Source organism: Aptenodytes patagonicus, chromosome 5 (genome assembly GCF_965638725.1).
Source record: "Aptenodytes patagonicus chromosome 5, bAptPat1.pri.cur, whole genome shotgun sequence".
NCBI lineage: Eukaryota > Metazoa > Chordata > Aves > Sphenisciformes > Spheniscidae > Aptenodytes > Aptenodytes patagonicus.
The window spans coordinates 35,863,592-35,876,670 of record NC_134953.1 but is presented as its reverse complement, the minus strand read 5'-3'; the positions used below and the strand labels follow the sequence as shown (position 1 = coordinate 35,876,670).

The following is a 13,079-nucleotide window of genomic DNA, read 5'->3' as shown; positions in this document are numbered from 1 at the left end:
CTGGGCAAAGATTCTCAAAACTGTAAGTCAAATTATATTCTAGTACAATTAATGCATTAGGTATCAAAAGTATCCTTGACAAATGAACCTGAGTGACTTACAGCAGTTTTCATATCAGAAAAAAAACCCAGGAAAAACAGAAGGTCATAATTAACACTGCCCAGAAGACCATCATTTACTTAACTCTTAAAGATGAAGTTACAGAAGCTTTGATTGAGTTTTGCTTTTTATATTAGAAGAGTGATTACAGATTTGTTTTGTTGAGGTTTTTTTCCTACCGTCCAAGTGTTAAGCTCATCTTTGTTGGCTTTGGCTGAAGCACATCCTTTCAAGTCAGGATTCTGTAGCCAGGATTTGAGAAGGACCTTCGGACTTCTAAACTGCGTTTCAGATGCTTATTACAAGCCCTTTGGTGTAACACAGTGAAAAAACTCCTCAAAGATCTTAGTCAACTCCATTAAACTAGGGTAATGACAAGAACAAATAAATCTTCTCAAAGCTTCAAAGGCACATATCCTAATTTCTAGAACTGAAGACCATAAGTCTTTTAAATCACTAAAACCGGCAGCAACACTTTTTTTTTCCCCAGAAACAATCTTTGAACAGTTTGCTGCATCATGACCTACACAGCAACTCAAGATGTCTGTACTTTTTTTTTTTTTTTACTGTTGGAAGCAGTGGCTAAGTCAAAAATTTCACTGTTATAAAGCTCCTGCAATCCAACAAACAAAAAGAGATGGCTCCTGAGCCACACATAACCTTGGAAAGGAAGCTGTGCTTGAGCCATAACATGACTGGCAGCAGGGCTGTGCCATTTGGAAGACTGCAGTTACACCTACATGCTCTCCAGGAAAGAAAGTGACCCAGCTGGGAAGATGAAAGACATGGGTCGTCCCTAAGATCTATCTGGACACTCAACCCAACCAGCAATGGAGTGGTAATTCACTGATGAATCAATGTCATTCCCTGCCCATGAAGAAGTCACTGTGATGGGTCTCATTCATCTCAGCCCCGTGAACATTTTGTATGCAACCGCAAATTCAGGGACTTGTCAAACACCACAGGTGACTGAAAAGCAGTGTTTTCAAACTAAATGAAAATACACAGTTGGAAGAATATGGTTCCAGGCCCTACTAAAGGGCCTGTAAATGACAGGCACCTCTGAAAAAAGTTGCCCAAGAAAGACAGCTAAGTCACAGCTAACTGGACAACTGAGATAAGTCAAAATCTCAGCATTCTACAAACATTACTTTTCTTTTTCTAGAAAACATATTGCAAGAAGCAACGGTAACCTCTTAAAGTGATTTCATGTGTTAGTGTTCAAAACTGCTATCCTCTACTTAGCCTGCAGATCCCTTTTGAGGGAGCAGGCAGGAAAAGCGGATTATAAATTCTTTGCATTATATACTTTCCTGACAGGGTAAAGTAAGCATGAGACAGAGGAAGTTCTCTGATTTTTTATTATTTTTCCTCCCAGAAGCTTAGCTCTGACAGGCACTAGCTGTATGTGCACAAATAAGCTCTAATCAGCTTGTACACAGAAACCAGAAGAAGTATGAATATGATGTCCACTTTGGAGCCTTGATGGAGTGATCAGACTAAACATAAGACATACAAGGGGAGGAACAACAACTACTGCATTCTACTACTACAACCAAGTACAAAGCAGAGACATCACACATCCAGACCGTAGCATTAGGTCACAGCTACGGCTGCTGAGTTAAAGTAACTGATGACACTGACTCCATCCAATATAGGTTAGTTGCCGAAATCAAGTTAGGTTGCCTCTTAAAAACAGGGAAGTAACTCAGTGACCAAAGCTCCTTGTGACTACAACTGGGTAACATTCTGTGGTAATCATCATTGCTCACGCTGAAAAGTAAATAATTTAAACAGATTAATTCTAAACTGCAGTAACTACAAGTTTTTCCTCCACCTAACTCTTCTGTCTGTTCTGCTTCCACGTCACCTTAACCAAATCTTTTCCTTCCCTGGTTACATTTTTTCTCCTCTTTGAGGAATGATAGATTAACCAGAGCTATTCCTTTCTCAGGTAGATTTTGAATCCCCTGTTGAGCTCCATACAATGACAATTAAACTGCTGCTACTGTTCAAGTGGTCACTAAGAATCAATTTGTCATTGCTTATACTACAGGTGTTGGTAGAATTAGGAAACCTTTTTTCTACCCCCTGCCCAAAAGTGCATTATTTTAGGCACTTCACCGAAACGCAGCCAACACTTCAAGGTTTAAGTTTAAAAATCCTCCTAAAAATACCTGTATACAGCATAGCATGTTGGACACGTTTCAGTAAAGTCTATGAAAAGTCTGAGAAACCTTAACTTCAGCTCTCCAAACAAAATCACAGGATTACCACTACATCCACACAGGTGTTGTACCTAATATTAAGACAGTCGAATCAAGTTTTCATATGATTTATTGCACCGCATAATGAAAATTTCACAGTTGTATGTCAGCAGAGGCATTTAATTAAGCAATTAAAAGGAATGTGACTTACATATTCCTTCACATTTTTTGTCTTCACAGCTTTGTATGAGTAATATGCAGGATACAGCATCCCAAGCACCAGCCTATTGGAAAATAAAAAGAGCTTTCAGAATCTGTTATACTGTATATGACAAAACAGTGACAATACATCATTAGAGCAATGCAGCCAACTTAATAAAAAAATCCCATTCTCTAGCTTGGGAAAAAAAAATCACTATATTATAGGTTGCTTAGAGAAGTTTAGCAACACACAAAAATAGAGCAACATGAACAGAAAAGGCTGTATGCCCCGAAGACAACCAAGTTAAGTAAGACTGCCTCTAATAGATAATGTAAAACTAGTAGCTCTTCTGGTTCAGCTACAAGTAAAACCAGTCCTGCAGTCTGTCCATTCCAAAAGACTGTTTCCGCATTGGCAGTACTATCACACTTAAAGAGCCTCTAACAACTATCAGTAGGTAATCAGGATCATCTACTTTTATCAGATTACCAGAAGATTCTTCCAAAGTAATTTTAAGACAACAAGATGAGTTACATAATTTCATCTCCTTTTGCTAGAACTCTGCAACAGCAACACATGGAAATGGAGGCAAGTGGGAATTAATCCAGTTTTGCTCAGCCAGCCAATTTCTGCTAAAATTCATCAAAAGTAAGGTGCAGAGCAGGGTGAGAGGGTGCCAAGCAATCCATGCTGAGAGCAGGATCAGAAAAAAGATCTGCTCTAACACAAGTTTGTTACAATACAGCATTTTCTAGTAAGAGGCTTGGCCGCAGACTAGTAGAAGAGTTCTTTATGAGAAATTGAACAGCAGTAGTTGCCATCTCGTTGACAAATGCAAGAGCTCCATACTTCTGTTTCACCAGTTTGTTACACTTTGTGAAGTCAAGCAGTTGCCTGCCCTTAGTTCCAGCTGGCCTAAAGCAGCAACTGCAGAAAAGTCTGGCTACTTCTCTGCAGTGTCACTTACAACTTGCTCAGGATGGTTATGTGGGAGAAATTTACACTTGTAGGGATATCCAGAGATCTAAGTTCAGAACTCAGGTAATTTAACTTCTCACAGTTAGGTGAAGGAAGATGCATCACGTGGTGGTTTTTGGTTTTTTTTGTTGGTTTTTTTTTTTTTTTTTAATAAGAGTCCACCTGGGACAGATCCAGCATGTAAGATTTCAACTCAAATGGTTGAAGTTTACCAGAGTAAATAATCAACTAAAATTTAAGGGTTTATAGTTGTGTCAGATAGCTTTAAATAAGTGGTTCTACCTACAGAGCCACTGCAGAAGACTGCCTGACACTACCAAGCTTTACTTTACTGTTAGATCCAGGAAAAAATTCGAAGAACTTGTACCCAATTTACTTTTTTTTTTTTTTAAAGCAACTACTCCAAGAGCCTCCACCTTCTACAAGATGTTATTTGCAAAGACTACCACAGAACTTTCCTAGTATACAAGACATCAATGTAAGTTTGAATTCAATCAGTTTGATATACACCGTCTTCCAAGCACCACTCTGATATGTAGGCAGAAGTCTTCTGCTTGGTAGGAAGCCAATTTAGAGTACTAAAGTTATCTCCAAGAGTTAACATATAGTACATAAGCGAAAAAAAAAAATAGAGTTGTTAACAGCAAAGGTGAGATACTTTCTTCAACATCACAGATGCCATAGAGAAAGGGTTTCTCCATCTTCAGTGCAAAACAAACACACTGTTACCCGTGGACGGAAGCCTACTGCAGGGGCAGGGGGATACTGGCAGAGGTACTAATGTTAAGCTATAAATGCCACAAGTGAGGGGAGAGGACAAAATTATGGAAGCATAATTGCAGAACCCTTCATGTTTGAAACGGCCTTGTGAAATCATCTAGTCCAATCTCCTGCTCAAACCAAGGTCGACATCAGATTTGGACCAGGCTACTTACGGCTTCAGCCAGTCAAGTCTTAGAGACTTCAAAAGAGAGATTTCGCATCCTCTCTGGGCAACCTGCTCCAGTGCTTAATGAGCCTCCCAGTGTAAAGTTTTAGTTATAGCCAGTCAGAACCAGAAGTTTATGACCATTGTCTCTCTTGACCGAGTAGCACAGCAAGAGAACGGGCCTGGCTCTCGTAACCTCCAAAAAGTTACACAAGATTACTAGTAAGTCCCCCCAAAGCCTTCTCTTTTCCTGTTGAACAAGCTCAGTTCATTCAGACTCTCCTTGCAAGTCATGTGCTGTGACCATCTTGGTGGCCTCGACTGAACTTTCTCAAATAAATTAACATCTTTCTTGCACTAAGAAGCCCAAAGCCAGACACAGTCAAATGTATAAATCTCACATCTACATCCCCATCCTCTCCTGAACGCGTAATATGTATATATTTTCCTCATCATTTAATTTAAAAATTATAAAACTCAACTTAAGAAAAAGCCTCAAACACCGAACCATATATTTTCTTACCTTTAAAGAACAAAGAAGGCTCTAAGAAAAATAATTGGTTTTAATTGAATTTAGGACAATAAAAGGATTACTACCTGATTATAAGTAAGAGTCAAAGCTAGTTAATCATGTATAGCTCTTTTCTAGGATGCACTCACTTCCACAACACAAGACTAGATCTGAACAAATCTTCTGGGGCACGTTTGCAATCTTTGCGTACATTGGGTCTTTACTCATACAACAGAGTTGTTAATGGCCGATAGCAGCAAAGGAGCTGAAGGGCACTTCAAGCAGGTCTCCACAAGATCACACTCCTCTGTAGTGGGAAGGGATGGTGCACTGCAGATCACTTAAAACAATATTGATATGAAAAAGCATAACTGGTGTGCCATAGCGGCAGTTTAAAACCTGGATCTGGATGCTCAGAATTTCACAATTCATGCTAAACTGGAGTTAACAGAAGATGGATCCTGAAGCTCTTTAGTATGTATAGACAAGCTGCTACTCCACTGCAGCAGAGCTTACCTACATGTTTCAGATGTTGAAATGCCTTTTGAAAGAGTCAAGACTACCTGAATTCCAGTTCAGCATACTAATCTATAGAAGCCTGTCCAAATACAGCTCTACTACTATCCAAAGACCTTTCATTCTAAGGCCAATAAAAGCAACAGTCAAAAACCCCTGAATGGTTTTATTCCCAACTAGGAGAAAAGCCTGACAACACAAGTTAAAAACTTCACTTCACCCAAATAACAGGAGATCTGGAAACAGAAGGAATATGAGACCAAACACCCTTCATTTTGATGAAATTCTGTAGACAACAGCTCTCCTCTCATTTTGTCCCTGTGCTCCTGTTCAGTAACCCATCAGCTCTAATGGCTCTCACCTTTCCTCGTTCTTCTGGCTGAAATTATAACCATTAAGTATGAGATAAGGAAAGCCTCGTTAATCCTAATAACATAACAGGCTTTATAAGGGCAGAAATTTCTTTGTTCAGAGGAGACACAAAAGAGGTTCCTGAACATCATAACCACTACCAAATGTCAGACGGCTGCATAATTACATGCCAGCAGTTACTGATCATCTATATACCTCTCCCAAATTCTCAAAAAATAGTCCAAAGTTATTTTAGTAGCTACTAGTAGCCTGCACATGTAAGTTTCTTGCTATGAAGTATATGAAAGAGAAACAGTTTGAATCTTTCACTTAACAGATTTTTGCTCTATACTTTTCCACTCAATTTACTGTCAAGTAGCACCACTTCTATTTAAAAAAAAAAGTTATATTGTTAAATTTAAACAGCAATTTATCCTCTGAATGTGTCATCCTCTAAAATCTGGCAGAAACAAGAACTGGGACAGAACGAAAGTTTTTTTGACAGCACTGCTTTGGAAACAACTGATCTTCAAGCAGAAAGCTTATTACAGTAACAGTAAGAAAATCATAAAGCTAAGCTAAAGACGACCCCAAGTTAAACAAGAACATTAGCACGAGACAAACACAATAAAGGTAGCTAGTTTTCCCCATCTAGCGAATCTTTATGGTACTCAATACTGGTCAAATCAAGAGTCAGAAAAACCCCTATTTTAGTACTCACTTTTCTCTTAAAAAATTCTTCTAGAAATCACTTTTTAAACCAAAGAACAAGAAACTTAACACCACAATATATCATTACTTATTAGTGTTCAATACTGCTGTAACATGGAAGTGTTAGAAAAAACTACCACTTGTCCCCAAAAAGTGGGTCGATAGGACTAAGAATGAAAAACATCAGCACATTTAGACAGTAATAATAGGAATCAGTACTGTGAAGTTTTTATCTCTCTTACAGCCAGAGCTGACATTTTAAGTGTGGTATGATGCTGCTGCCAACTCTGGCATCACTACCTCCTTCACACTGGCAAAGTCATCTAATCTTAGTTAAAGCTACCAGGCAATTTAACAGTAGAAAAGCCAACTTTTCACCAGTGAGCGTAGTTGAAGGTCAGCAAAATTCACTTTTACCCTCAATCTATACATCAAGATTAGTATACAGGCAAAAGAGAGATCGCTGCAGCTGACTGAAGCAGAAACACATGAAAAGCAGCAGCAGGGAGCCTGGGCACAATCAGTATCATTGACACAGAGAGCTACAACAGCCGAGAATTTTCTAATAGTTTTCCTGTTTGCATTGATACCCCCAAAAATCTCAAAGCTGTTAGCAACACCTACTGCTATGCATTATAACCACACCCCTCCTCTGTATTTCTACAGTAAATATACAACGAACTTCAAGGATGTGCCCAATTATTCCAAAACTTTTCAAATTTAAAAGCTTAAGTGTTATTTTTAAAAGTGCAGTTTGTATTTCACATTGGATATCAGCACACTGCACTAATGTAGTGGACAAAAACAAAGCCAGTTTCCACAGATGGAAACAGATTTCAGCTGAGTGTGATGTCATTTACTTTATTTTACTAGTAGATATATGGATAATCCTGCTTACCAATGTAATTTTACTGCCAGTTGTACGCCTAGCTATTTCAGTTTTTCAGCTGTACTCAGCAACTAACATAGCATTCCTTTTTTGGTACAGCCACTTCCTCTACAGACATTTTGCTCATTTAAAGACAAATGTTTCTCAAATATACTAGATTAAAATCAAAAGACAAAGGGGAAAAAAGTATCGGAAAGCCTTGAAATCTGAATAAAACAATGTGTTTGTGTATCCATATAGCTGTATTAAAACAAACATAACCTACTGCCTGTATCACATAATCTACAGTCTTACAGTTTAAATAGCTTTAAAGTGCACAACTTTTTGAAAAACTCATTTCTGAAGCAAAGCAACTGAGTTTGCATTTGACTGAAAACTGAAAAATCAGTCACTGAGCATATTTAACCTGGACAGTAAACAACTCTAAAGATGTTTTAAAAAAAATTTTTTAAAAAACCCAAACAAACAAAACACAAATGAAAGCCACCAAGTCGCTCAAAAAAAAGACTACTAGCATCCAGATTCCCAAAACACTAAGCCATTAAACCAACAGTGCATTTAAGACTTCAGTCTGTTCACATTGCCATAGAATTGCCCGAAGCAAGGAATAGTGTTTGGCACTTTATTCTTTTGTTCCTCTGAAATGCAGAAAGACAAGGGCCACAAGTGTTCCCTGATAGTAAAAGCCATTCAGGAAACTCATTCAGTATGAGATACTTTGGAGAAAATGCCATTTGCTAAGCTCCCTTTCCTTAAAAAGTTTGATAAGGGAGATGACACGGATTTGTCCACCTACTGACAGATTGATGATCTTGGCACAGACTGATACAGAGCCAGACATTTGTTAATGTGTGCATCTACAGTGGAAATATGCACCTACATCCTGAAGGATCACTTGACAGCATTTGGCAGGTTGGAGAATAAAAGAATCCTCTCCATCGCCACAAAACCATGGAAGCGAATATAAATACCCGATATACTTCCTTACTTTGCTGACCATGCCCAGTTCCCCTTCCCAATACTTATCTTTACCTGCAAGTTATGATAGGAGCATCTTCCATTCCTGTCATATATACACACACAAGCTTTTCTAAGAGCTGGTCAGACACCATGGAAATAGAAGTAGTAACATAGAGGACTCCTAGCCCTGCCTGTGGTATGAAAGCCTTAACTGTACTGCAGTACCTATGCAGAAACTAGGTCTGATGTTGTTAGTATTACTTTGCTTCTATATGAACTAGAAATTACTATTCCATGTTACAGTTAGCGAGTTTAGCTTAAGCAAGATTTCTTTTGAAAGGGAAGTTTGCTAATGGAAGCTAAATAGCAGAATGAAATCTAGTCTGAAGAACAATGCTCAAGTCTTGGCTGGTTGTTCTTGGCTTTAAAAAGGCAGATATGGCCATACTCCTTAACAATGTGTCCACTGAGGTTTCAATCAGCACACAATGGAAAAGCATAAACATTTTTGCTTAGACTATACATTACTCATATGCTTGTAAGCCACTCCCATAGAAGATAGACAGTTTGGATTTTTTTTCTCTTTTTTTTTTTTGGCTGTAAAGCGATAAGGCTAATCATTTATTCACTAAGTTGTAACTGCTACACATCTCTGTGTGGTACCTTCATGCTCAAAATAAGGCATAAGGAATATCTGTAAGAATCCTATTCAGGAAAAAAAACAACTACAATTAAACGGAAAAAGCAAGACCCTCAGTCATGCCTGCCAACACCCCCTGAGGGTTACCACTGGGTAGTAGGTTCTAGACTACGCCAGCTATCTCCTAGGTTTTTACATGTCCAGACAAACAAAAGCTCACCCTGGCATTTTTGTCCTGAATGTTTTTGAAAGGCACTACACTAAACAAAGTCTTTCTCTCCAGCACCTGACAGAATTTAGTTCCATTTTGCTACTGGACAACATTCAGATATACAACACTAACCATAACAATCTACATTAAAAGACTATTATTCAAGTAATTACAAAGAATACACTTGGACCAAAATGCTAGTCTGTTACAGGGACAGGGGAGCATGAGGATAAGCTCCTGAACCTCACACCAATTTGTATCCTACTATTTCTTCCACTGCCCACCTTGGGCTCTCTTTCCTTGGAGCAGGGGAAATCACACAAATCCTGTTAAAAGAACATGCCTGCTAACAGTAGCAAACCTTAAACGCAGCAACTCCTTTAGCAGATTACAGTTACCAAAATGCAGGAATGTGATCGGAAACAGATCTGTTAAAATCTTCACAGCATTCTTATGTAGAGAATATCCCCAAAAGCCATATAAAAAAAAGTCATTAACAGTTAGAATATACCCAGAAGCACTGACAGATCTGAATAAAGCACATTCTTGAGCAGAGCAAGAAGGCTATTAACCTTCCAGCTTAGGAAGCTGGAATTCTCCAAAGCAACTGCCAGATTCTTCCAAAGCACAACCTAACCAGAAGTAATGCAATTACTCAAGCAGTCAAAAATCACCTTGAAGTTTTAAGGGGAAAAGTGACCTCCCTACCAATCCCACTAGAAAGTGGGACTTCTCTATGTCAGGAACATTTACTTAATAAGTCCTAAGTATAGTAATTGCACACAGTCTGATGGGAGACAATTAAGCCTTTCTTCCAATGCAGAGGAGCTCCATACTCCATTACGTATATCCTATCCACTCGTGTTTATGGAATACTACTTTATTGACTTACCCGAAAATAGGGAACCTGTTGCCAGATACTCTTCAAGTTCTCTCAACACAGAAAACAGCCCTGCCTGAACCTTGAAAGAAGTCTAAAAAGAGCACACCAAAAAAATTAAGAGGAAATATCTTCTGTAAGGGATGTTCTGTATTAGAATCTGTGCGAAAGTACTGATGTGCTTATGGGCAAGATACATCAGTAAGACTGATCGCTTATTCGCATAGGCTCACCAGGTTTCTCCCAGAGAAAACAAGATTTAGAAGCCAAGAGATTATTGAAACCTTTAACCCATTTTCTATGCAGAGAAATTTGAGTCCAAAATGAGGATTTTCCTGTCCTGCCATTACCTTAAGCAAAATTCACCTATAAATGCATCCTCCTAAGAATTCCCATTTGTTTTCTCCATATGCTCAAAAAGAGTTGAAAGCACTAGAAACTTTCATAGCATTTTCTAGGCTGCCTGTTACTCATTCTACTTGCTACTACAAAATGCTATATAACACAATAAAGATCAAAGAGCGGTCTTAATTAACAATTAACTTGATACTTGAACACACATTAGATATGCTACCTCCTTCAGCGAGAATTAACCTTGAATTTCCAACTCGCAGCCTACATATGGCTTGGGGCCTACTAGGCCAGTTCAGGCAGCTAGCAATATGCTCCAAACACAAGTCCCTTGAGTCCCACTCTCCCAGCAACAAACCTACTGCATATGTGTCGTAACAGTCCTCTCTCAGGGGCCTGTGGCAGTCTGGAACAAGGTACTGCTGAAAAACAACTCCCAAAGCAAAATCTAGGCTACCCTCTCTAACGACTCAGCCTGGAGACTGTCTTTCACATGGACAAGCTGCATCAGTGGTCTAACAACACAGCTCTCCCAGTCACTCTCTTCTCAGAGTTGACAGGGCATTACTGATACACAAACCCTGTGAAACAACTCACCTCTTGTTCATGTACAGATCACATACAGTGCAGAAGTACTCGGGGAGAAGCTACTGCATATCAATCTCACTAGAAGAATCTATGCCTATGTCTGGAGACAGTGTCCAAAACTTGTGTCCAGGACCGACCAATTTTTCTTGTGCTGCTGGATAGCCTAGGCATATTTTAACAGAAGGGTGTAAGGCTGGATATACCATCACTATGTCATTAAAAAAAAAACAAAACAAAAAACAACACAACCAGCCCTCAAATCCTGTTCAAAACATACAGTCAAAAGGCCCAACAAACCCAGCAGTACAGAAAATTCCAAAAAGCTAGTACTGGAAAGCAGAATAGAAAAAGTAGTAGGAATGGAAATTGTTATAAAACTCTTAGTCACTTCTCTGCATGCCTACCTATTGATCGCTTTATTTTAACATATGTTTGATGACTAGTGTAATAGCATCCTGACTATCCCTGTACTATTTCCTGTTTACAGACTTACTAAGCTCAACCACGTGTGCAGAACAGTCAGCAGGTGAGCTCATAAATTCCAAGCACCTACACCAAGGAACTGAAACAAGATGCATCTATAACACTTCCACATGATGAAGAGCGAACACTGAAGTACTTCAGTACAGAGTAACCCTTATTAGAGAACTTAAATCTTTCACCTAGCTCTTACCTCAAGCTCAATAGCAGAATTTCATCCCTTGCTGGAGAAGTATTAATTTCCAAAGCTGCTCACACTTATTTAAACCTCAAATAAGTTATCTTCCTTCAAATCTACCTTAAATAGTCCCTGATTTCACCTGTTGCTATGACTGTTTACCACTGGAAGCAAAGTATTTGTGGCCTCACAGCAGCCACCTGTGGCATCAGGCAGGAACACAACTGAACACTGAGAACTAGCCAACAATTAGGAATGACTGTATCTACTTCTCACACAGCTCTTCAGAGAGCCTGGCATGACTTTGTTCAAAGAAAAAAGATGTGTCCTTGTACTGAACTGTGCTTTTCTTTTAATGATCAGCAAGGACTGACAGCTGGATTAAAGATGTCAGTTAGAGGAGACCAACTGACTAGTTTGTTATTTTTAATTTTTTTCAAAAAGGTCAAACCAACTCTAGTTTTCAGCAGATATTTTCTATTTTTAATTTAGTACATGCATGAATAAGCTTACTCCATGGAGCAGGTGAGCAAGAACACAATTAAGACCACAATTATTTTTTAAGTTTAAAGATGAAAGCTGATACCTACATGGATGTTCAAAGAAACTGTCACATAGCATAAACTCTATTTTAGGTGATTATGCTTTAAAAGAGTTTACTTAATAAAGGTGATTGACAGAGAAACACATTTATGAGCTTCCTTGTTTTTGAAAAAGTTCTTTAGACTTACTACTCTCAGAGGTACTACAACCTACATGTGCAGTTTTCCATGAGCAAGGTGATCTTCTCAATTTAGGATACTTCTGGTGAGCTCCTAAAAGACATCACTAATTTAATGCAGATGAAGTGCTGAGCAAGATTAACAGGAACATTACAAATTCAAGAACGAGGCCTTTAATTTTGTCATGAGGTTTAAAGTTACATATGCATTTGATACGTAGTTTCTTGGCTTTGATAAATTGAAGTAAAGAATTACCAGCTCTCTCATTTACCTACTTATTACTCTTAGCTTTGTGTCTAGTGTCTTCAAAATAATTTTGGAAGCTCCTACGATTTTTTTAATTAGCTCATATTCTTATACAGAAATTAAGAAGTCCTTCATATCAAGGATACTCTAGAAGAATCCAGGAGAGACCTTGCAAACACCTTCCATTTTAATCTAACTGGTACACTGAAAAATTGTTCATTACAATAACTTCAACTAATAAAAACAGAAGTAAAGTCAGTGGCCACTTCTTTTCAAAGGTTTCTCTGCTCCATGCCACAGTAAATTTTGAAACAAGCAAAGATAGATCGATGTTTGGAGAGCCAAAACTAGCATAAAAAAATAAAGCAAATACTATCATCTCAGTACTGCCAACTCCTGAATGTTTTTAAACATGTTTAACAGTCTTAAAG

The 13,079-nt window shown here is 38.4% G+C and overlaps 1 protein-coding gene across 2 annotated transcripts in view; it reads right to left on the bottom strand.

Annotated features, from left to right (window-relative positions):
• The window catches only part of REEP3 (receptor accessory protein 3), a 59,138-nt gene that overhangs the window by 16,090 nt on the left and 29,969 nt on the right, over positions 1–13,079 (bottom strand). For both annotated transcript variants that reach the window (XM_076339351.1, XM_076339350.1), the window contains exon 2: positions 2,518–2,590. In XM_076339351.1, coding sequence (XP_076195466.1) covers positions 2,518–2,577 — 60 coding nt within the window. In that variant the 5' untranslated portion in view covers positions 2,578–2,590. The remainder of the gene's footprint in view (positions 1–2,517; positions 2,591–13,079) is intronic.